Raw genomic sequence first — 23145 nt, 5'->3', positions numbered from 1 at the left:
TTTCATCTACCCTCTCATCAGATTTCAAACCCTCATTCTCACTTTCTCACTTCTCACTTCTCACTTCTCACTTCTCACTTCTCACTTCACTGCCTTTTCCTATTCACCAAAAAAAGTAGTTATGTTTTTCACTCCCATGGCTTGTGACGCTACGCTTGTCACTATAAGATAAACACTAATTCGTTTTCTTACCTTTCACCTTTTTCTTTCTTTTTTTAATTAATCAATATCTTAGTGGGTGTGTTTTCCTGTCGTCGTGTCAGAGTTGCACGGACTCGATGATTAAAAAAAGAAAAAAAAAAAAAAGGTGACCGTCGATCGATTCCTCTCCTTGAGGCTGAGGGCGGCCCCCATTCCTGTTTCAATTTACGGTTTCTACCATTACCAAACGACTGGTCTCTCTCTATAGTCTCTCCCCCGCTTTCCCTTTCGGTTTCGTACAGCGAGAGCGAGCGAAGCAATCAGGAAATACCCAATACCCACAGCCAGGAAGTTTAAGTTATTAGTGCTCTGTGTTTGATGCCAAGTTGCCGACTTGATTTCGATTTGCATCCATATCCAATCCACCCTCACGGATCCTTCTTCTTCCTTTTTACTAACCCTTCTCCATCTATCTTCTTCCTCTCCCTTGACTTCTCTTCTCTTCACAGTTTACAGATCTCAGATCTCTCTTAATTTCTTCAACCCTCAACCCATGGCCGATCCCCGTTAGATTCACTTCCTCCCCCACCAGATCTTCCTATGGATTAACTTTCTTCACCCCTTTCCCTACTCCTTCCGCAACTTCCTTCTTCTACATGGAGGACGTCGGTGCCCAGGTTGTTCCTCCAATTTTCATCCACCAAACCTTGTCCAGCCGCTACACTGACCTCCCTTCCATCCCCAAGAAGCGCGCCTTATCTTATCAGGTCCCCAACTTTCATCACCAGGGTCAACTCCATGCCCATACTTGGAACCCTAAGGCATGGGATTGGGATAGCGCAAGATTCCTCACCAAACCCTCGGACGCTGCGCTACTGCACTCGGATACTGTCTCGCCCGATTTGGCTGCTGCTGCTGGGACGTTCAAGAAGAAGGCCCTGGAGGTTTTCCAAGAAGAGGATGCCAATCTTCGCCTTAATCTTGGTGGCGGTTTGAATTTGAATCACGTGGAGGAGCCCGTGTCGAAGCCCCCCAAGAAGGTCCGCCCTGGATCTCCCGGCGCCGGCACCGGCACCGCCACGGGCACCCCCACCTACCCTATGTGCCAGGTCGATAATTGTAAGGAGGATCTGTCGACTGCCAAGGACTATCACCGCAGACATAAAGTTTGCGAGGTCCATAGCAAATCCTCCAAAGCCCTAGTTGCTAAGCTGATGCAGAGGTTCTGCCAACAGTGCAGCAGGTTACTTTTCCTTCCTATAGTTTCTTATGTATGCCCTTTTTAATTTTTATTTCTACATCTTGTTTTTATGCGCCAGAAATTCACCAACATGCCTCCAAGTTCGGATAAACTTTTAACTGCTATTGCTGTTATTAACCTTATTCTCAGATTTCACCCACTTTCGGAATTCGATGATGGGAAGAGGAGTTGTCGGAGGAGACTTGCGGGGCACAACTGGCGTAGAAGGAAAACACAGCCCGAGGACGTATCCTCAAGGCTGACCCGCCCAGGAAGCAGGGGACCCCCGAGCAGTGGGAATTTGGACATCGTCAGTCTATTGACCCTTCTGGCTCGGGCTCAAGGTCAAGCAATTGCCCGATCAAAGTGTCTAGTAGCTATTTGTTTCTTCCTTCCCCCTTCTGACTTTTGTTTTAATACATTGATTTGAAACATCAGGAAAAAACGAAGACCAGAGTGTGAAAAGCTTGTTGTCATCAAATAGTGACCAGCTCATTCAGATCCTCAATAAGATCAATTCACTTCCTTTACCAGCAGACCTTGCAGCAAAGTTGCCCAATTTAGAAAATTTTAGGGGGAAGGCTGCTCCACAAAGTTCTTTCCAGCACCAAAACAAATTAAATGGAAATGCATCTTCTCCTTCCACCATGGACTTGCTCACTGTGCTTTCAGCTACTTTAGCAGCATCAGCTCCAGATGCTCTTGCGATGCTGTCGCAAAAGAGCAGCCTGAGTAGTGATAGCGAAAAAACAAGGTCATCGTGTCCATCTGGTTCTGATCTCCAGAATAGGCCTCTCGAACTTCCTTCAGTTGGAGGAGGAGGAGAAAGGAGCAGCACCAGTTACCAGTCTCCCATGGAAGATTCGGATGGACAAGTTCAAGGAACTCGAGTTGGTTTGCCACTTCAGCTGTTTAGCTCTTCGCCTGAACATGATGCTCCACCAAACTTGGCGGCTTCTAGGAAGTACTTTTCTTCTGATAGCAGTAATCCTATTGAAGAGAGGTCTCCGTCATCCTCGCCTCCTCTCCTTCAAAAGTTGTTTCCTGTGCAAAGCATAGAAGAAACTACCAATAATGGGAAAATACCCTTCAGAAAAGAAGTTAGTGGAATCGTTGAGGTTCGAAAGCCTCCTAGTAGCAATATTCCCTTTGAACTCTTCAGAGAGTCAGATAGAGGGGCTGACCGAGATTTGTTTCGAACTCTTCCATATCAAGCTGGATACACTTCTTCAGGGTCTGATCATTCGCCTTCTAGTTTAAATTCTGATGCTCAGGTACTCTGCTGAATACGTTCTGGTTTGTATGTATATGTGTGTGTTTCGTGTATGCATTTGATGTCATTGTTCTTTATTGTGACTTGAACAACATTTTTCAGGATCGCACTGGAAGGATAAGTTTTAAACTCTTTGACAAGGATCCCAGTCAATTTCCAGGGACATTGCGGACACAAGTAAGATTCTAGTTTCTTCATTATTTGCAAAAAATGCTGCAATTGCCTATGTTAGAAAAAATTCTGAAGGTTGTGATTCTAATGTTTTAGATATTCAATTGGCTGTCTAATTGTCCATCTGAAATGGAAAGCTACATACGGCCAGGTTGTGTGGTTCTGTCAATTTATATGTCTATGTCATCCATTGCATGGGAACAGGTGAGTAAAGAACTGTTGTCCAGGTTTGAAGTTGTAGTGCCGAACCTTTGAGCACTAACTAGTGTTACTTGTTCTTTGCAGCTTGAAGAAAATTTGGTTCTTCATGTTAAATCTTTGGTTCATAGTGAAGAGCTTGATTTTTGGAGAAGTGGAAGATTTTTAGTTTACACTGGGAGGCAACTAGCGTCACACAAGGATGGTGAGAACTTACCAGGGTAGTGGTCTTTGTCTTTTTGAATTTGAGCTTCTTGCTGTTGATTATTTAATAATAATCAGCAACACTTCTTTTTATCTCTGATTTTGCTCATGAAGAGGTTGATAGTCTTTGGTCCTTGAAACAGTAGGTATTGGATTCATTGTAATCCTTGTGTAAACTTTTGTTTCTACTAATTCGGTTTTCAGGGAAGATTCGCCCGTACAAGTCCTTAAAAGCATGGAGTAATCCAGAGTTAATCTCCGTGTCACCTTTGGCAGTTGTTGGTGGACAGAAGACCTCCTTTTTATTAAGGGGAAGGAATTTGAAAACTCCTGGTACCAAGTAAGTCCAATGTTGTAATGGGATGATTTTTATTGCTTTTATCTTTGTTCTTTTCTGGAATTGACACTTCACAACTCTGTAGGATTCATTTCACATCTATGGGTGGCTACATATCCGAAGAAGTAATGGGATTAAGCAGGCAGGGAGTCATATACGATGAGATACACTCTGGAAGTTTCAAAATTGGGGATGCATCACCTACAACTCTTGGTCGTTGTTTCATTGAGGTAATTGTTTGGCTTGAATTAGCACAAGTCTGCGCTACAACTAAAAGTTTCTTACAAAATCATTGTTTTAATCAACTGTATAAATAACACTAACAGGTGGAAAATGGTTTTAGAGGAAATAGTTTCCCTATTATTATAGCTGATGCTGCCATCTGTAAGGAGTTGAGGCATCTTGAGTCCGAGTTTGATGAGTTTAAAGTACCAGATATCAGTTCAGAAAGTCATTCATATGTTCCTGCGCAGCCAAGGCTAAAGGATGAAAATTTGCAGTTCTTGAATGAACTTGGATGGCTATTCCAGAGAGAAAGGTTCTCTTCTGAGCTAGATAATCCAGATATTTTAATTAGGCGGTTCAAACTTTTACTCGCGTTCTCAGCAGAGAGGGACTTTTGTGCGTTGGTTAAAACACTTCTTGACATTCTGGTAAAGAAATGCTTGATCACAGATGGGCTTCCAATGAAATCTTTGGAAATGATATCTGAGATTCAGCTCTTGAACCGGGCAGTGAAGAGGAGGTGCAGACGGATGGTTGATTTACTCGTCCATTATTGTGTATCTGGCATCGGTGATACGGAGAAAAAATACCTCTTTCCACCGAATTTTATAGGTCCTGGTGGTGTTACACCTCTGCATTTGGCAGCTTCAATGACAGATGCAGATGATATGGTTGATGCACTGACAAATGACCCGCTGGAGGTAATATCTAGTTGCTTGTTTATATTTCAATTACCTCGGTAGAAAAAAAACATGACCTGATTTCCTTTTGAGGACAAGAAGCATGTTTTACATTACTGTATACTCTGACATCGTCTTGAAGCTATCTTAAAAGGCTCAGATATCAATGATTATATGAGGTGTGCTTAGTGTTCTGAAAATCCTTAAAATCGTGCCTATGGTGTACTTCTCAAAAAGATGCCTAAGCGACCCTCAGTAATTTATTCTATCTTTAAAAAATTCTCATTTTTCAGAATAATATGAATATCTTGCGAAAGTTTTAATTAAAAAAAATTCATTATCTTATTATTCATGAGGTTATTGTAGTGGCTGACACAGGAAAAGTGATACACTCTGTTAATTTCTTCTTTGGAAATTGCAGATTGGATTGAAGTGCTGGAGTTCCCAATTAGACGCAAGCGGACAGTCGGCACGGGCATATGCTTTAATGAGGGGTAATAATTCTTGTGACGAGTTGGTAAATCGGAAGCTTGGTGACAGAAAGAATGGTCAAGTTTCGGTGAGAATTGGGAATGAGATAGAGCAACTACAGGTGTCAAGTGGTGAGGGGGGCAGGGTGCAGGCTAGATCCTGCTCCAGGTGTGCAATTGTTGCAGCAAAGTGCAACAGGAGGGTGCCTGGGAGTGGGACACACAGGATGCTTCATCGCCCCTACATTCATTCAATGCTTGCTATAGCTGCGGTGTGCGTTTGCGTGTGCCTATTCTTGCGAGGTTCCCCGGACATTGGTTTAGTTGCCCCATTCAAATGGGAGAACTTGGGGTATGGGACTATTTAAGTTTGTATGGACTCGGAGAGAGTCAACGAATAGAAAAAAATGTGGGAGCAAAGTGGTGAAGGCCGAAGAAGGAAGCAGTGGTTGATAAGACGAAGCCCTTCCTGTGAAAAAGAAACAAGATAAGGGAGGAAATACTAGTTGAAGTTGTTGAGGTTTAGCTAATGAAGAAGAGGTCAACCAATGGTATTGTATTATTGCTGCTGTGAAGTGTGGACAAGACAGAAGACAAAAGGTTTGGGGTTTTGAAATGTAAGAGAAGGCGCCGCTGGACGCCGAAGTTGAATTCAAGAAAGAAGGTTGGGAATGATGATGAATGCTTGGAGAAGAAAGGATGGAAAGAGATTGAAAGGTTTGATTTTCTTTGGTGATCTGGCCTTCTCCCGACCCCTCTCACCTCCCTGCCCTCTTTTTCTTTTTTTTTTTCCCCTCTTTCTTTCTATATATATATATATATATATTATTGTTTCTTAGTAGGAAGCCATACAGTAAGTAGTAGTATGAATATAATCTAATATATATAATTATATATTACAGTTGCCGTCTAAAACAACACATTGTAAAGTTGATCCAATCACATTTATACTTCTACAGACTTTTTCTGGAGAAAAAGAGGCCCAAGTGGCAATTGACTGTTCTGTACCCAACGTTTTCTATTCCAGTTGAACCAACACCTTTTCTTTTGCTATTATCATTTCCTAAATTCTTTGTTTCCTGCATTTATTATCTTCATCTCTTTTTCTTTTTCAGAACTTGGATAATCATTTTTCAGGGGTAAAACTGTCTTCTTTGTCGTTGAATAATTGAAAACATTGATAGAATAATAGAATTTTTTTAGCAATTCTGAGTTCATTGATTGGTCATCAAATTTAATTACTATTTATAGGTTTATCTTAATTATTTCATATTAATCTTAGTCAATTATTATTTTATATTAAGGCACCTCTATTATTTCATACTAATTAGTAATTAACTTTTTTTTCAGCATTTTTGTAAAACTTTAAATTCATCTTTTTTTTTTAAAAAAATTTAATTTAGCTAATACAGGTGGTTAATAACTTAATATTAAAAAACAACTGTTACCATTTTATTCTATCACCTCTAATTAATTCAGGAGTAAATTATTACACAGCCTAATTTTAATCAATATTTTCCCATCTCATTAATATGATATAATAAGTTTCTCGTGGAAAGAAGATCTTAAAAATAATCATAAGAAAATAAATTTTAATCAAGTCCTACCATATTTGATGTTGTGAACATTTTGACTTTTTTAGATACTAACTGGTTGGCGCAGCTCAAAATGAGTTATTTTTAATTGACTTGTTGTTTTTAGATTTAATTTTCAAATCTACTACTAAATATATACTAAAAACATAAAAAATGCATTGTAACTCTGTTTTCATTGAACTATTATTTTGATCATTAACCAAATCCATTCCAAAGGGATTTGTTTTAATATAAAAGCTAATGTACATTGGAAATAAATAATTAAGAAAATGTAATTATTATAAAAAATAAATTGTTCACATCCTCCACCCATTGATTAGTTTGTTCAGTAAGTGAAGGGGGTTTGACTTCAAAAACTGCGTCCATCCCCATTATCCCCATTCATTAAAATAAATTATTATGTAGGTTGCGTTCTCCTTCCTTGTGGTGTTGTTTGTTTTCCTGAGTCAACTCTTCTCCGGTTTCGCTTCCCTCTACCTCTCCCTCTCCTCCACAATCCACAATCCAAAATGCCGTTGCTCTTCCATCTTCTTCTTCCATTCATTCTTTTAGAATGTTCCCGCGTGGCCGTGGCCGACACCAAGCCAGGATGCCCTTCCAGCTGTGGAAACGTCACCGTTCCGTATCCTTTTGGCATGGGCCCGGGCTGCTCCATGGGCGCTGGGTTTGACATTACTTGCAATTCCTCCTACCATCCCCCAATACCCTTCATCGGAACTTCTAACCTTCAAGTTCTAGAAATTTCTTTGAGCCAGGCCCGCCTCCGCATACGCAACTTCGTGGCCTTCAATTGCTATTCCCAAACCGGGGCCCTCATCGACACATCCCCCTCCTGGATCAATCTGGGCCGCCTCCCTCTCTTCTTCTCCACAACCAACAAGTTCACCGTCATCGGGTGCGACACCTTGGCCCTCATCTCCGGCTCCCAGGGCCTCTCCTACACCAGCGGATGCGTTTCCTTGTGCGCCAACCAGGACTCCGTCATCAACGGCTCCTGCTCCGGCATCGGATGCTGCCAGACCGCCGTCCCCAGAGGCCTCAAGCGCTTCCAAAGCATCATTGGGAACCTCAACAACCATACCAAAATCTGGCAGTTCAACCCTTGCAGCTACGCCTTCCTAGTCGACCAAGAACGCTACACCTTCCATCCCTCTCATCTCGCCGACCCCACCTTTGGGTCCACCCTTACAAATTTGCCCGTGGTTCTCAACTGGGTGGTCGGTAACCGGACGTGCGAAGATGCTCGCAAGGGGTTGTCAGAGTATGTCTGCCAGCCCAATACCCAATGTTATGATTCCGAGAGCGGGAGCGGTTATCAGTGCCGGTGCAGCCAAGGCTTCAAAGGGAACCCATATCTCACTCCTGGATGCCAAGGTACTGCCCGCTCTACTTCTACTCTATTGTATTTCACTTAACGGAAATGGTGGTTAATTACTGGTATTCTTAATATAAATTAAATTAATGCCGTGAAGATATTGACGAGTGCGAGGGGGCTCCGGATAACAACCCTTGCGAAGGCATATGCGTGAATACCCCTGGAAGTTATTACTGTACGTGTCCCCATGGTTCCTACGGCGATGGTACCAAACACGGCAAGGGCTGCATCACCAAAACCAAGCAATTTCCGCTTGTTCAGCTCACTGTCGGTAAAACCCCTCTTAATCTTCTTTCCCATTTCCTTCGAACATTTACATTGCTCCATTCTCCTCTTCCTGCGCTCAGGTATTGGCTCCGCTCTCCTTCTTCTCGTCGTCGCAGCCACATGGGTTTACTTCACCCTCAAGAAGAGGAACCTCGTTAAACTCCGACAGAAATTCTTCCTCCAGAACGGGGGCTTGTTATTGCGGCAGCAGTTATCCCAACACGAACCCACCGTTGACTCCACTAAAATCTTCACCTCCGAGGAGCTTGAGAAAGCTACCGACAATTACGCGGAGACTCGAATCCTGGGCAGGGGCGGTAACGGGACTGTTTACAAAGGAATTCTACCAGACGGAAGAATAGTGGCGATTAAGAAGTCCAAGATTTCGGATGAGAGCCAAATCGAACAGTTCATCAACGAAGTCAGAATTCTGGCCCAAATCAACCACCGGAATGTGGTAAAGCTGATGGGGTGCTGCCTGGAGACGGAAGTTCCTCTGCTGGTCTACGAATTCGTGTCCAATGGGACTCTGCACGCCCACATTCACGAAAGTCAAAGCAGCACCTTCAATTCAATGTCTTGGGATGACCGTCTGAGAATAGCCACGGAGACGGCCGCCGCTCTGTCGTACCTGCACTCCGCAGCATCCACACCCATCATTCACAGAGACGTGAAGTCGGCGAACATATTGCTGGACAGGAAATGCACCGCCAAAGTGGCCGATTTCGGAGCTTCGAGGTTAATTCCAATGGACCGGTCCCAGATAACGACGCTGGTTCAGGGTACGTTCGGGTACTTGGACCCGGAATACTTCCAAACGAGTCAACTGACGGAGAAGAGCGACGTGTACAGCTTCGGGGTGGTTCTGGTGGAGCTGTTGACGGGGGAGCTGCCGGTGTCGTTCGATAGATCAGAATCGGAGAGAAACCTGTCGTCGTATTTTATAGCGTCGTTGCGGCAGAAGAGACTGTTTAGTATAGTGGATGGGAGGGTGCTGAGGGAGGGAAAGAGAGAGGAAGTAATAGGAGCGGCGGAGTTGGCGAGGAAATGCCTGAAGCTGAAGGGGGACGAGAGGCCCACGATGAGGCAAGTGGTGGTGGAGCTCGAAGGCTTGAAAAGGTATGGGGAAGACACAGAAACTCTGCTGGAACCGGAACCAGAAGGGGAACTGGAAGGGCAACAACATGAGCCTGAGGCCGAGGATTCATACCCCATATCCATCTCTGCCTTCCAACCTCATGCTTACGCTTACGGTGCGCCCCGGTGACCCATTTCTTTTACATATAACTTGCTGCTAAGTTATACACGTCAATCAAGGGTAAATTAGGCTATACAATTTATATCTATTTAAATTAATCAATTCATCAGTGTTTTCTTCTTTTAGATAATACTCCACCGTAATTAATTAACCAGACTTTCTCAACATCTATTAATTAATTAAAACTGATTTAATAATCAATTGTTCACAATTGTTTATAACTAAACGGAGATGATGCTAGTTTCATAGGTAACTTATTTGATTAAAGTAAGAACAATATTGAAGTGTTTTTTCTAAAATAAATAATAATAATAATATTAAAGTGTTGACTGGTCATGAACACCAATATAATATTATTTATGTGGATCATTATTAAAAACTTAACAACTCATTATTTTTAACAAATATAAATTTTTTTATTTTTCTCCCCTACCTGTGAACAAGTATTTAAATATTTATCCTTTTGGTAATGTTAATGAGTTTATTTACATGAATTAACTACCATAAAACTAACCAGTTGAAGTGGATGATTCCATTATCAGAACTAAAATTCTACTGATTTTTGTATTTAAAATGAAACAAATGAACATATAGATTAAACTTAAATTGTGGGGGAAAATGAGGATTAATTAATTCTGATTTATTGATTGATTCAATATTTCACAATTATCTAAGAATAATCCTATAAAGCAAAGTTACGCATTTTGATTCTTCTCCAAAAATTTTCTATACAACCTAAATGAGTATGTGATTGGTTGTATTTAGGTGCATTGGGTATTATGACTGAAACACATACATATGGGTACATATAGTTTGAGTAGAATAAAAACAAATACGGGTGTATTAAAGGCTAAATATCCAAATATATATATATATGTATGTATATATGTGTGTGAACTTTAACATTGTTATGTTATTATTTTTACCAATGATATATTTTTTTTACTATCATTAAATGTCAAATTTGTCAGAGTTTCAGTTAATGTTTTTCGGTTAGCTTCCATTAATTAATTAAATATATGTTATTTATTTTTACCAAGTTGAGTGTATATGTAAAAGAAGAAAAGAAGTGTTCCGACCAAATATAAATAATATTCCACGAGTCGTGGGGGATGAAGGGATGGGAGTTGGGTGGCTGTGTTTCTGTTTTTTGTACCTCAATTTACCCGTTATCTATATGAAATTAAAAAAAAATTAGCATATAATATATTTGGGAATGGAAGAGAATATAAATATGGAAGATAAAAGTAATTTTGACAAGTGGTCCGAAAAGGTCACATATTTGGAAGCTGCAAAAATTAATATATATGACAGTATGGTACAGGAACAGAAGGACGATATATAATGAACAAATTAAAATAGGCGAGAAAGAAAGATATATATATATATATATATATATATATATATATATGAAACAGAAAGAGAAAGAGAAACGGCAGAAACGCAGACGAGCTAGGAATTAGGGAATAGGAGGATGAAGGCGAATGAATCAAGGATGAGGACGAGGATGAGGTTGAAGTTGAAGTGGTGGGGTGGGGCCGCCCTTGCCTTTGATGTTCTGGACGAAGGCTTCCCCAACCCCTTCTCCGAGGCCCTCGATGATTCCTCCCAAGAACTCCACCACCACCTGAGATGCCAGCCTGGCAGCCGTCCCCAGCACGCTCCCCCCCTTCTCGCTCCCGCCCTTGTGTCCGTTGTCGCGGAGGCCGTTTTTCACGTTCTTGGCGCACACCGCATGCACCTCGTAATCGCACGTCCTGCAACGGTACACTCTCCCGGACCTCCTCCGCTTGCACTCCCCGCAGCTGCTGCTGGAGCTGTCACCTCCACCTCCACTTGACATCCTCAGACTCAGGGCGTGCGCGTGCAGAGACGGCAGGTTCACTTCCCAACTAAACATGGCGCAGCAAGGGTGCATCTGGAAGCTGCTGCATACCCCGCATCGAAACGCGAATCCCTTTATCCCTTTTGCGCAAACATCGCACTTCGACTGCATTATTCCGCCTTTTACTGCAACCCAACCCAACCCACCCATTAATAATTCAAATTCATTCCATTGATTAAATTAAATTGCATATATACCTACCCGGCTTAGAGTAAAACAGCAGCTGGTGGTGGGAATGGAAGGGATGGGCCTTGAGAGCCGGAGGAGACAAGGCGCAGAAGTCGTGCAGCTGGAAATCGCATTGTTGGCAACTGAATCGGTTACCCGCGCCGTACTCCTTGCACCCACTGCAAGTGAACAGGTCCGGAACGCATACGCGGGACAGCGGGTGTCCGGGATGACTAAAATGGACCATCTCTTCCCCGTATATCAGCTGGGGAGAGATCGGGAATTCAATATCTCTTGCGCCCGTCGCCATCATCTGGTTCTTCTGCACCAAAAACGTTTTGCTCTTCTTCAACGGCCCCTTCATTCTCTCTTTCTTTCCCCTCTTCACTCTTCACACTACCTATACAATTCTAAATTCCATCCAGAGGTGGAAGAGTATTTAAGCTCAATTGCCTGAAACTATTTGAACGCCATGTACCACACAATGCATGCCACCCAGCTAGGAAAGCCACCCCGGCCCCTTGACTAAATTGCATACGGAAAAGACTGAATATATTTCTTTAGGAAAAAAAAAAAGGGAACCTCGCCCTTTTTAGTTCTTAGGAAAGACACAAGAAATTCTATAATGGTAATTGGTAGGACAAATTTCAACGATTGGACGGTAAAGCAATTTTTTACCATTCCCGGAAATTATTGGCGTGTTGATGACATGGCATGCCAAGTAAAATCCCAAGTTTGCAGGCTGCAAAGAGGCAGTGCGGAATATACGGTGCTGTGGTAAACTAATTAACTTTACCGAAACATATATATGTATGTGGAATCTATGCGCGTATATGAAGCTGTAGCTGTAGCTGAGTGATGTTATTTTTGTAAAATATCATGGATGGAATTGAATTAAAAAGAAAAAACTGAGATATGGATAATTTTAAAATGATGGATATATATATATTAATTAATTAGGTCCTGAAAAGGTGGCAAATTAAAACCCAATAACAATTTGTGCATGGGAATAAAAGGGAGGGCCCAGGAGAGGAGTGTGGATTCTGATTTTTGAGTGGGGAGGGGAGGGGAAGTTTCTAATGTGATCTTCAAAATCTAAAAGGTAGCAAGGCTTTTTGGGATTGGGAGCACAAAAGTCAAGCTTTGTCTTTTAAGCTAAATTAATTAAGTTGCAAGGAAAGGAAAGGAAAGGAAAGGAAAGGAAGTTAGGGGGCAGACGCATGTGGCAATTTGCATCCACCCAGCGCCCCATCCATCGATGTCACTGTCCCTCCATTACCCATTACCCATTACCCAATACAATACGTATCATTAATTGTGTTGTGTAATCTCTGGCTAATATTCGATTCCCAATTTCATTTCTTAAAGATAAATTTTGCAGCTTTTGTTGAAATCATTTCTATTTCCCTAGATTCACGCAAGATGGAGATGTGCACTACCTATTAATAAATAATAAATTCAAATACTTACTAATTCACACTTATTTATGTATTCATCTATTTTAAGTGTCAATATTTTTAACTATCCAAATGATAATATTCAGATAGAGACAGCTAGCTTCAGCTTTCTTTAATTTGATTTTTCTCTTTTGAATTCTTATTGAAAGAGAGAGAGAGAAAAAGAAGGAACGGGCATCTTTTAGTGATTCCCTTGGTTGGTATTGGTAAGGGGAAGGAAGGGGGTATTTTTTCTTTTCTAACTTTTGGACTTTTGAGTGCAAAACCTCCACTTTTTTTTTTCCTTTTCTTTTGAGACGTATAAATATTCAATTGATGACCAGGAATCTTGGATTCCAATTTTTATGTGTGCGTGTGCCTACACGGCAACAATCATTAAGGTTTCTAATTTGTTGGTAACGTCTCCTAAGTCCTACCCTAATAATATAATCAATATTTAGATTAAACTCATGGCCACGTGCCTGCAGCCTGCCCACCATGATTTACTCTTCCAATTTCCACTCTCATTTCTCCACTTCCACTGCAACTGCACCTAAGTTTTCCACTTCTTCTTCTTCTTCTTCTTCTTCTTCTTCTCTTTTCTTTTCTCTAATTAATATAATATTTAATGGCTGCAAACGCTTGGGGTTCAACTTCCAGTTCAACGATTAAATAGTTGGAGCTGGGCCGCTGGCAGATCCCTTCCTCAATTATATTGGGCCTACAGGGAATGGGATAGCCCACCTCAAACCCCTTCTCTCTCTGTAAAGTGCATCTTCCAGAAAGGCCTCAAATATTATGCGACAAACTAATATCCATACTGCAAAACTGGATAATGATATTCATTATATAGTTGGAATCTGATTAGTTGAAGTGAAATGATTATAATAATAGAAGAAAAAGGAGGGCGTGTTCTAGAGACAGAATAACAAGAAGAAAAAAAAAAGATGGTAAAGTGGTAATTCCATGATTGCGGCCATAATTGTGTATTGTTTTGGTTAAGATGACGCCTAATAATTTTCCTTTGTATTATGTGGAATGGGCAGGCAGACAGGCCAAGTATTTTAATTATTATTATTATTTTCAGAATAACTATTTGCTTAATTTGAAAAGCAATAACCCAATAATGATGACAAGTTCGCATTGGCGGCCACAGCTTCGGCAATCCTCTCCCTCTCTTTTATTTATTTCTTCCCTCGGCGGCCAACATATTTAATACATAATCGAATATTTAGATAATCGTCCAGTTTGGAATAATTCAACCACAGCCCTCCCCCTCCGGCTACCAACTAATATGTCTATATAATATAATATTCAATGAATGGATTTTTGTTTCTTTTGAGTTCACTAGTGGATTCCTGTTATTTCTTTTTTTGGTTCTGCCTTAATAACTCTGGTGTCATTATATAATTAAGTTATTTCAACATGCTCGTAAATTAATCAATGTCCTAAACATTATTATGTTAACCAATTTTCTTAAGAATGAACAAACCACCACTCAACCCAAAAGCTTAAGTTGATGGGTTAGGTAAATTTAATTGATTCTAACGCTCCCTCTCACTTGTGGGTTTGGAAAAGATCTCCCGCTCTGATACCATCTTAAGAATGAACAAACCACCACTCAATCCAAAAGCTTAAGCTGATGGGTTGGGTAAATTTAATTCATTTATATGGATTTTAACAAATTTCTGTACAAATTTTCATGACATTCTCTTCTTGAAGTTAAAAGTTGTGGCAGGAGATTACCAACTTTTTCTTCTCTTTCAAAATTCAAATCCTCTCCTCTCGCAGACAAAAATATATGAATGAGAAGAATATGCTTCTCCTACTCATTTACAATCTTTATTCCTAAATGGTAAGTAAACAGAACATTAGAGGGAGACTCCACATAATTGTCTCTTGCTTTAAGCGTTTGAAATAACGCATATTATTTATGAAGACCATTGTAACTTATATATATTATTTCATTTGATTTAATTTTCCATCAATTTATTCTCTTAATAACTTTGAGGAACATTTGTTGTACTAAAATAAGAAAAATATATTTGATAAGTCAATTTTTTTACGACAATGAGTGGGAGTGGAAAGATCTGAACTTGTGACCTCTTTATTAGAGACAAGTACCACTTTCTGCTGAGTTAAGTTCACCGTAATAGACTTTGTTAGACAGTAACAAATGATATATCTTTGATATTTTTTTAAAGTTAACCGCAAAAAAAACATCTTTAATGTTAAAATAAATTAAATTTTTAAATTTAGTTAAATGGAGTTGCCTATAACCCCTCAATATGATGTATTTCGTAATTGATTGTTTAAGGTGTTCATATTGATATTTAAATACTCATATAGTTGACAGAACTTAACTATTAAGAACTTACAAAATAATTATTCAATCATATATAGAAAAATCCCCAAACACAACGCAAAAGATGACAGCATAATCAATTATTTATTTATTACCAGTTTAATAATACTAATTTGTCTCTATTAACTACTATCAACAATTGATTGATTAATACTTAACACCATTCTATTATTCTGTATTGACTAACTTTAATTACTGCATTTAATTTAGTATAATAATTTGTTTTTGTTAGATAATTATCAATTAATTTTGTTTAGTAAAAGTGAGGTGGGGAATTCGAACCCATGATCTATTGATTAGAGAGGTGTGCCAATTATCGCTCAGCTAAGTTCTTACGTTGACTTATCAATCAATTAATGTTTAATTAAAATTAATTATTTATCTTTTACTTATTATAAGATCGTTTTATATTTAAAGTTGCCTCTAATTGAATTTCATTAATATTAGTTTTACGATTAAATTATATATTTATTCAGTCAGCTTTAATGTTAATTTCACGTTAAAATTAAAAAATATTCATCATTATTGGGCACGAAGTCGTTGATGTCGAGTCGGCTCCTAAGCCGTTAGCGATGCCCACCATTAAATTAAAATATATTAGAGGTATTAAGAAAAATGAAAAGATAAATTTTCAACAATATAATCAAATTATTTGCAATTATTTGTGAATGCAGATAACTCAATAAGTTAATTGTTAGATGTGTTTAAATTCTCATCTTGTTGAAAAACAAACTATAATACACATTATTTTCGTTACTATTTAAAACAAACTCAGTTTTAGTAGTACTTTTACATTTTAGTTAAAAGAGTGTTTTTAAATTTGTCTCAAATTCATATTTGATATCAACAATACATAGAACAGATCTCAAACATCGGTGAATGAAATTGTCTATGTATTTCCACTGCTCCTCACATCACTAATAGTGTACATGTCTGGTAATATTTTAATCAATGAATAAAAATAATAACTAAAAATTTTAGTGCATGACTACCACAAATTTAAAATATATTAATCGAAGTAATAATTTAATCTAATTTTAGTTAGTGGTGGCTTGTACATGGAGCTTTTGTTGTGTTCAACTGCGTAAATTCTAAAAAACTTAAATTAGTATTTAGTTCGATTTGGTGTCGAGCGAGCTTACTGAGTTGCTTAGAAATTGTGTATCTTTGTAACGAATAAATCCACCAAGTGGATTTCGCTGATAGCATATGCGTTTCGAGGTCTGGCTCGAGTTGGACTTGCATGAGGTAAATCATGGACAGTCTTGCCAAGCTCTTTTCGTTCTTGTATTTATCGAGTTGAGACTTGTGTTTTGAGGTGAAAGGATCCCAATGTGTGTTTTGATTCTACCCAGGAGATTAATCTTACTTCCGACCAGAACGTACCATTCCAATTGGATCATGAGGATTTGAATATAGTAATCTGTGAAAATTGAATTCTGTTGGAAATCGAAAATCGAAAATTGATATGATTATGAGTACGCAGTAGATAATGCCGGACCCAATTCAATTTTATATTTTGCGATGGCCGTTACATATATATATACACATATATAAAGCTGCCGTTCTGCCCATATCAGGTTTACCAATCCAATTTTATTTTCATTACTTTATTTGAAAAGATGAGTTTGCCAAAGTAAGAATCCTCTGCCACATTTTCCAGAACCCGTTAATTAAACTGATACACGACAAGAAAATATTTTCTCAATTTTTTATTATACTTTGTGTTGTATTTTAATTATACTTGTACACTGCTCCGCTCTGCACCTACATCCAGCACTTCTCTATCTCTACCCTCATCCTCATGCCTCTACTTCCTTTGCCTTCATTGTTCAAATTAAATAGTGGTAGATTTGTTATTTTTGAGGATCGATATCAATATGTTTCAACGATCTAGGAATATGAGGTCACCATAATTGTAGGACCTGGTATCCAGATACGTGTATGCTTCCAAATGACCCTTATTTGATTTTGCCTGCCCACAACCCAACCCGAACCGATAATTAGCTTTTAAGAGGGACCAAATAAATGGCCATGGGGCTGACCCTCTGAGCTTTGCTTTCTCTCGTAGTCGCCTTCACTTGATCTCTGCAACTTTGAATTTCGTAAGCCGAAATCGAATCGAACCGAACCGCTCGCCCTGTGGATTCAATATTCATATAGCCCAGCCCAGCTTCACTTATCCCATCACCGACAGCCACAGCCACAGCGAAAGAGACGCGGAGGAGCAAATTTCCCCTTCCTTCCGCCGATGAGGAAAGACGGACCGCCCGCCTCCCTCGCCGGCGCCAACGTCAGTAAGCTGTTCACCTGTTTCGAGGCCAGGCCTCTGGTCGCCACATGTCTTGCCCTCACTCTTGTCATGCTTCTCTGGAATCTCCCTCCTTACTACCAGAATCTCCTCTTCACCCCCTCCCGCTCCTGCTCCGCTCCCACCAACACCACAACTACTTCCATTTCCACTCACACCAATCTCACCATTGCTCCAAATGGCTCTCTCCCCTTCACTGCTTCTGCCGCTGCCAAAAAGTACTCTACCCCCACCGCCATCCGCCCCGATCCCAACAAGCGACTTTTCCAGCCATTTGGTAATGCTGCCGCTTTATTCGTTCTGATGGGAGCCTACAGAGGTGGACCCCGGACTTTTGCTGTTGTCGGCCTTGCTTCCAAGCCCATTCACGTCTACGGCCATCCCTGGTACAAATGCGAGTGGATCTTCAACAACGGATCTTCCATCAGGGCTAAGGCCTACAAGATTCTTCCGGATTGGGGCTATGGCCGTGTCTACACCGTCGTGGTCATCAATTGCACGTTTCCGCTCAATCCGAATCAGGACAATTCAGGTGGAAAGCTTACCATCAATGCGTACTATGGTCAGTCTCCGAGGAAGTACGAAAAGTTCACTACGTTGGAGGAATTGGCAGGCTCTTACAACCACTCCAAGTACCGCCCCCTTTCGACTACGAATATTTGTACTGCGGTTCGTCTCTGTACGGGAACCTCAGTGCGGCGAGGATTAGAGAATGGATGGCATACCATGCGTGGTTCTTCGGGCCTAAATCTCATTTCGTGTTTCACGATGCCGGTGGGGTGTCCCCTGAGGTGAGAGCCGTCCTGGAGCCGTGGGTGCGCGATGGAAGGGTAACAGTTCAGGACATCATAGGACAGACAGAATACGATGGGTATTACTATAATCAATTCCTGATAGTGAACGATTGCCTGCACCGATACCGACACGCGGCAAATTGGACGTTTTATTTCGATGTGGACGAGTACATCTATTTGCCTGAGGGCAACACCTTAGAGTCTGTGTTGGAGGAGCTATCTGAATATACGCAATTTACGATCGAGCAGAACCCTATGTCCAGTGTGCTGTGTTTGAACGATTCATCCCAAAATTACTCCAGGTACTGTTCCATGTGACCTTGTCATGTATATTTGTGTGAAGGAAGTTAACGGTTTAGTGTTAGTTTGGTATCGATGGTTGCTGGCTTGTGTTTGTGTATTTAAGGCTTTTTTTCTGGGATGGGAAGATACTTGGTCTGATTTTAAGAAGCCTGGAGTTGCTGTCGTTGAACTGATGATGATGTGTGTGTATATTTCCGTGTGTCAGGAAATGGGGTTTTGAAAAGCTGCTGTTCAAGGACAGCAAGACTGGAATCTGGAGAGATCGAAAGTACGCGATACAAGCAAAGAACGCATATGCTACGGGGGTACACATGTCAGAAAATGTGATTGGAAAAACAACGCACAAGACAGAGTCGAAGATTAGATACTATCACTACCACAACTCCATCATGGTGAGAGGGGAACTTTGTAGGGAATTCCTCTCCATCTCCGCCATCAATAACGTCACAATATTCAACAAAGTCCCTTTCGTATACGACGACAAGATGAAGAAGCTTGGCGACACCATTAAGGAATTTGAGCTAAACGTCATCGGTACGGCCAATGCGAAGCTCTTCTCCTAATTTCATTACAACTTTAGCTTTTACGTCTTCCAAGTCGCGAACTGGTTGTGGGAATGTGTGAATTGTAAGTATGAGTTATGAATTTATGTGGTGGAGATGGAATTGGGGATCGAGCAGAACCGAATGATGCATGAAGATTGAGTCGCTGACCTTTGTAACCATGGATGGGGGAGTGGAATTATATTTGCCCAAACTGTACTCCTCCTGGGCTACCCATCTACCCTGCAACGGCAAGTGGTAACTGGTAAGGTAAGAGAGAGAAGACTCATTTTGAATCCAAGGATAGAAAAGAATCCAAGTCGGTAATTGCGTTGAGATTGTAATACTAATGATGTTGGTGTTGCATTGTTGTTGATAAAATTAAAGGTAATTAGATGAGGTGAAGTTGAGTGGATTGAGCGAGTGTTTTATTTGTTTAATCCTTTCTACTTTTAGCTTTACCCTTTTTTTTTTTGGGGACTATAAGTGGGGTTGGGGGAAAGAAAATTGATGTGATTGGGCATTGAATTTGCTCCCCTGATCTTTCTTAGCTTTAATAAAGTTTTACATAAATTTAAGCAACCAAGCGTGTTGAAATTGAGCGATCGATTTGATGAGCTTAGTAAGGACAAGAAGTGAGTCAGTAGCAGACCGGGGAGGTTTGGGTTTAGGTGTATGTAAAATATGAATTGGTTGGGTTCCCCTTCTGCTCTATTTGAATAATAGTTATGCGACAAAAGCAAAACAATGAAATGCTGAGAATGCGCAAATGGGCTGGGAAATGGAGTTTGGTCGTGTTGCAATTGGAAGGGACAGGCACACCTTCGCTCAGTCCAAACGGGGTTTTGAATTTGCTTCATCTTAATCACCGTCATACAACAAACTATTCTTCACCCTACTTTCCCTACTTTCCCTACTTTCATTTTTTTTCCTCTAATTTTTCTACAACAATGCTATTTCCTTTTCACACCTTCCTTCTCCATGCATACAATCTCATCATTTGTTTGCAATCTTTACCTTACATCTTAAATTTTCACCTTAGGATAGGTTTGCTTTTAAAATAATTCGTTCAAAAAAATATCATCTCTCTTTAATGAATTATAAAACACATATAGTAAGAATTAACATATTTAAGAGAGAAAAAAAGAAGACATTAAAGGTGGTGTTTTGTTAAAATTCATGAGTTTTTATAGACTTTCATTTAAATTTGTGAGTTAATGGATATTTTTACATTGCCTTTTGTTTTTGGGTTTAAATTAGTGAGTAATAGTGTAAATTTAACCTAAGTAAAAAATTGCAACACTTATTTAATTATTATAAAATATAATTTTATGAAATTGAAAGTTCAATGAAAAAATTGATACACCTCACAAAACTACTAAGGTAGCCATACCAATATAGCTAGACATCAATTATTTTTGTGAGATTTGAAAATGTAAATCTCATCTAGTTGTACTAAAAAAGAAGAATATCATGGTAATCATCAAAAACAACAAAATAATAATATAGAAGGCAAGGGACGTAATAAAAGAATGAAGGATATAATTTGAATTTGTATGTGTAAGTTGAAATTAGCTAGTTAGTTCATTGTGGCGGTGGTCGCTGTCACTGTCCTGTGAAGGTGATTTTGGTTGAATATGATACGGATGGAGGATGAAAATGACATGGTGATGCGGTTAAATTGAGGTCTTGACCCTGAGGATGGTGGTACGTGTAGTCTTAGAGTCTCTCATCTCTAGAGGAGTTGTGTTGTGTGTTTTTGTAGTTATAGAGGTGGAGACAAAGTCAAAATGATATCTTTTTCTTATTCCAATATTGTATTTAAATTCTATGTGCTTGCCTTGGTTGTGAATATGCTTGGGGGACAAGATTGTGGAGATTATCTGTTTTTTTTTTTTTTCTCATTTTGGTATTTGGTTGGACGTGTCCGTTGACAACTACGCCTATCTTTTTGTTAGTTAGTTAGTTAGTTTTACTATTCTATTAAATCAAATAAAGCGCGTTCCGTGGATGAGGTTTGAATGAATTTATTGCGCAACTCAGCTTCTGTTTCCTTCCTCATCACTTACCTCATTCCAATTTCCGTTTGTGGGGGCCAAAGAAATAGACATATATCTCCCTGCGTCCGCTTCCAAGTTGGGCACATATAATAAACTCTGAATTGAATCGGTAATCGTAATCCCTATGGGCGCCTGCTTGTCGTGCTCCCCAGCTTCCGTCCCTCCTCCTCCGGCTACTCCCACCGCGAAAGTGATCTCTTTAGAGGGCAATCTCCGGGAGTACCCTGCTCCCATCTCCGTTTCCCGCGTTCTTCAAACCGAAAACCCCTCTTCCTCCACCTCCGATTCCTTTCTTTGCAACTCCGACAGCCTGTACTACGACGATTTCATTCCCCCGATGCCCCTCGACGACCAGCTTCTGGCCAGTCAGATCTATTTCCTTCTTCCTTCCTCCAAGCTCCGCCAGCGATTGAGCGCCTCCGACATGGCCGCCATGGCCCTCAAAGCCAGCCTCGCCCTCCAAAATGCTTCCTCTAAAGACCCCCTCTTGCGTAAGAAGGGTCGTATTTCTCCCCTCCTCATCCCCAACCCCACCTCCGACTCCCACTCCGACTCGGACTCCAACCTCGCCCCCTCCGACTCCAAGAAGAATAATGGCGTCCCCGTTCCCATCCCCATCCCCATCCCCGAATCCTCTTCCGTTAGAAAATTGCAGAAATTGACATCCAGAAGGGCAAAAATGGCGGTTCGTTCCTTTAAACTCAAATTGAGCACCATCTATGAAGGCACCGTTCTCTAGGGACTAGGGATTCCAGCCTCCCATTTTTTTGGGTATGTCCATCCCCTCCCCCTCCTCTGCTCTGCTCTGCTCTGATATATATGTGTTTGATAATTTCCATAGGCGCATACATACAATTCTCCTATGTAAAGAAACAAAATTGGAGAAGCTAAGAGGGTTAGATGGATGTGTAACTTTCTTTTCATTCTGACTTCCGAGATCCAATTTTTCAATGTTAATGAATTGAAGTAAGAGGGAATTATCCACTTCCGATCGAGAAATTCCAAATTCGATCCATATTATTGGGGGCGTCCAGCTGCTTGTGTTTTTTGTGTATGTCCACATTAATTGGAGGAGAGGGCGAGAAGAAGAAGGAGCGGCAAAGGGCGGAGGGCGGGGGTGGCAACCTAATTAAATATTGTTAATGCAAGTCAGAGTCAGAGGGCGAGCGGTACATGGGATTGGATTTCAAATGTGAAGGCGGAACCGGAAGAAGACAGAATGTGAAGCCCCGCAGCGCAGCCAAAGTTGATGGATCTGAGTTTGAAACCAAAGGCTGTTTTTCCACCACACAAACTCTCAAATCTCAGTTCTCTTATGTTTTATGTAAATTCTATGTTGTTTCCTTGCATGGAGATGCCCAAATCTAATTCCTTTTTCCATCCTATTTCATTAATAAAAAGTCAAACCAACAACTACCTAAGCTAACCTAACCTGTACATGCATTATGATTGATGCAAATGCATGCCTATTTGGTATCAGGTATAATTTTTCATGTACTGGAGTGGAGACATACAATAACTGGAAATGTGGATTTATTTGGATATATATATGACTATGATTTTAAATTGATGTGGCGATCATTTCATAATTCTCTGCGCCACTCATCAATTCCAAACCTTACAAACTCCCCACAATCCTCCAAATCATACCCCTCAATCATCTGATGTCAGCTCCCTTCATTTCGTAGGAACGGAACTCACGAAATTTTCATTTTCTTTATTAAAAACAATACAATTAGAACACAACGACTTAATTATTAATTCAGGACCCAACCTTATTTGGAACTATGATATTTTGATAATTTTACAAATAGAAATGATAGATACTTATAGGAAGGAATACAAAT

At 40.2% G+C, this 23145-nt stretch overlaps 5 protein-coding genes across 5 annotated transcripts; 4 read left to right on the top strand and 1 right to left on the bottom strand.

Moving 5' to 3' along the window:
- Positions 1–347: 347 nt before the first annotated feature.
- Positions 348–5992, top strand: LOC111009177 (squamosa promoter-binding-like protein 14). Its single transcript, XM_022282150.2, has 10 exons — positions 348–1384; positions 1532–1725; positions 1820–2655; positions 2757–2831; positions 2922–3029; positions 3111–3228; positions 3432–3567; positions 3650–3794; positions 3891–4490; positions 4891–5992. Exons 1-10 carry the CDS (start codon positions 798–800, stop codon positions 5305–5307), a joined length of 3216 nt encoding a protein of 1071 aa, XP_022137842.2. The 5' UTR covers positions 348–797; the 3' UTR covers positions 5308–5992.
- Positions 5993–6766: 774 nt separating this feature from the next.
- On the top strand, positions 6767–9564 carry LOC111009727 (wall-associated receptor kinase 2). Its single transcript, XM_022282956.2, has 3 exons — positions 6767–7908; positions 8007–8180; positions 8257–9564. Exons 1-3 carry the CDS (start codon positions 7044–7046, stop codon positions 9441–9443), a joined length of 2226 nt encoding a protein of 741 aa, XP_022138648.1. The 5' UTR covers positions 6767–7043; the 3' UTR covers positions 9444–9564.
- Positions 9565–10713: 1149 nt separating this feature from the next.
- Positions 10714–12035, bottom strand: LOC111009244 (Cysteine/Histidine-rich C1 domain family protein). Its single transcript, XM_022282269.2, has 2 exons — positions 11521–12035; positions 10714–11444 (listed from the first exon to the last, which is right to left on the bottom strand). The coding sequence occupies exons 1-2, from the start codon at positions 11849–11851 to the stop codon at positions 10924–10926; spliced, it is 852 nt and encodes a 283-aa protein (XP_022137961.1). The 5' UTR covers positions 11852–12035; the 3' UTR covers positions 10714–10923.
- A 4915-nt stretch (positions 12036–16950) lies between these two features.
- GALS1 (glycosyltransferase family protein (DUF23)) lies at positions 16951–19820 on the top strand. The gene is given in 3 exon segments (XM_022293315.2): positions 16951–18233; positions 18236–18695; positions 18902–19820. Coding segments are annotated over 3 exon segments (1512 nt in total). The 5' UTR covers positions 16951–17539; the 3' UTR covers positions 19260–19820.
- A 1494-nt stretch (positions 19821–21314) lies between these two features.
- LOC111021675 (poly polymerase) lies at positions 21315–22866 on the top strand. Its single transcript, XM_022298737.2, has 2 exons — positions 21315–22069; positions 22140–22866. The coding sequence occupies exon 1, from the start codon at positions 21423–21425 to the stop codon at positions 22035–22037; it is 615 nt and encodes a 204-aa protein (XP_022154429.1). The 5' UTR covers positions 21315–21422; the 3' UTR covers positions 22038–22069; positions 22140–22866.
- Positions 22867–23145: the final 279 nt, after the last annotated feature.

The sequence above is a fragment of the Momordica charantia genome, assembly GCF_013281855.1.
Source record: "Momordica charantia cultivar OHB3-1 chromosome 11 unlocalized genomic scaffold, Mcharantia_2.0 BLBB01000011.1, whole genome shotgun sequence".
Taxonomy (NCBI): domain Eukaryota; kingdom Viridiplantae; phylum Streptophyta; class Magnoliopsida; order Cucurbitales; family Cucurbitaceae; genus Momordica; species Momordica charantia.
Note: the sequence above shows the minus strand (reverse complement) of the source record. Positions and strands in the feature narration are given on the sequence as shown.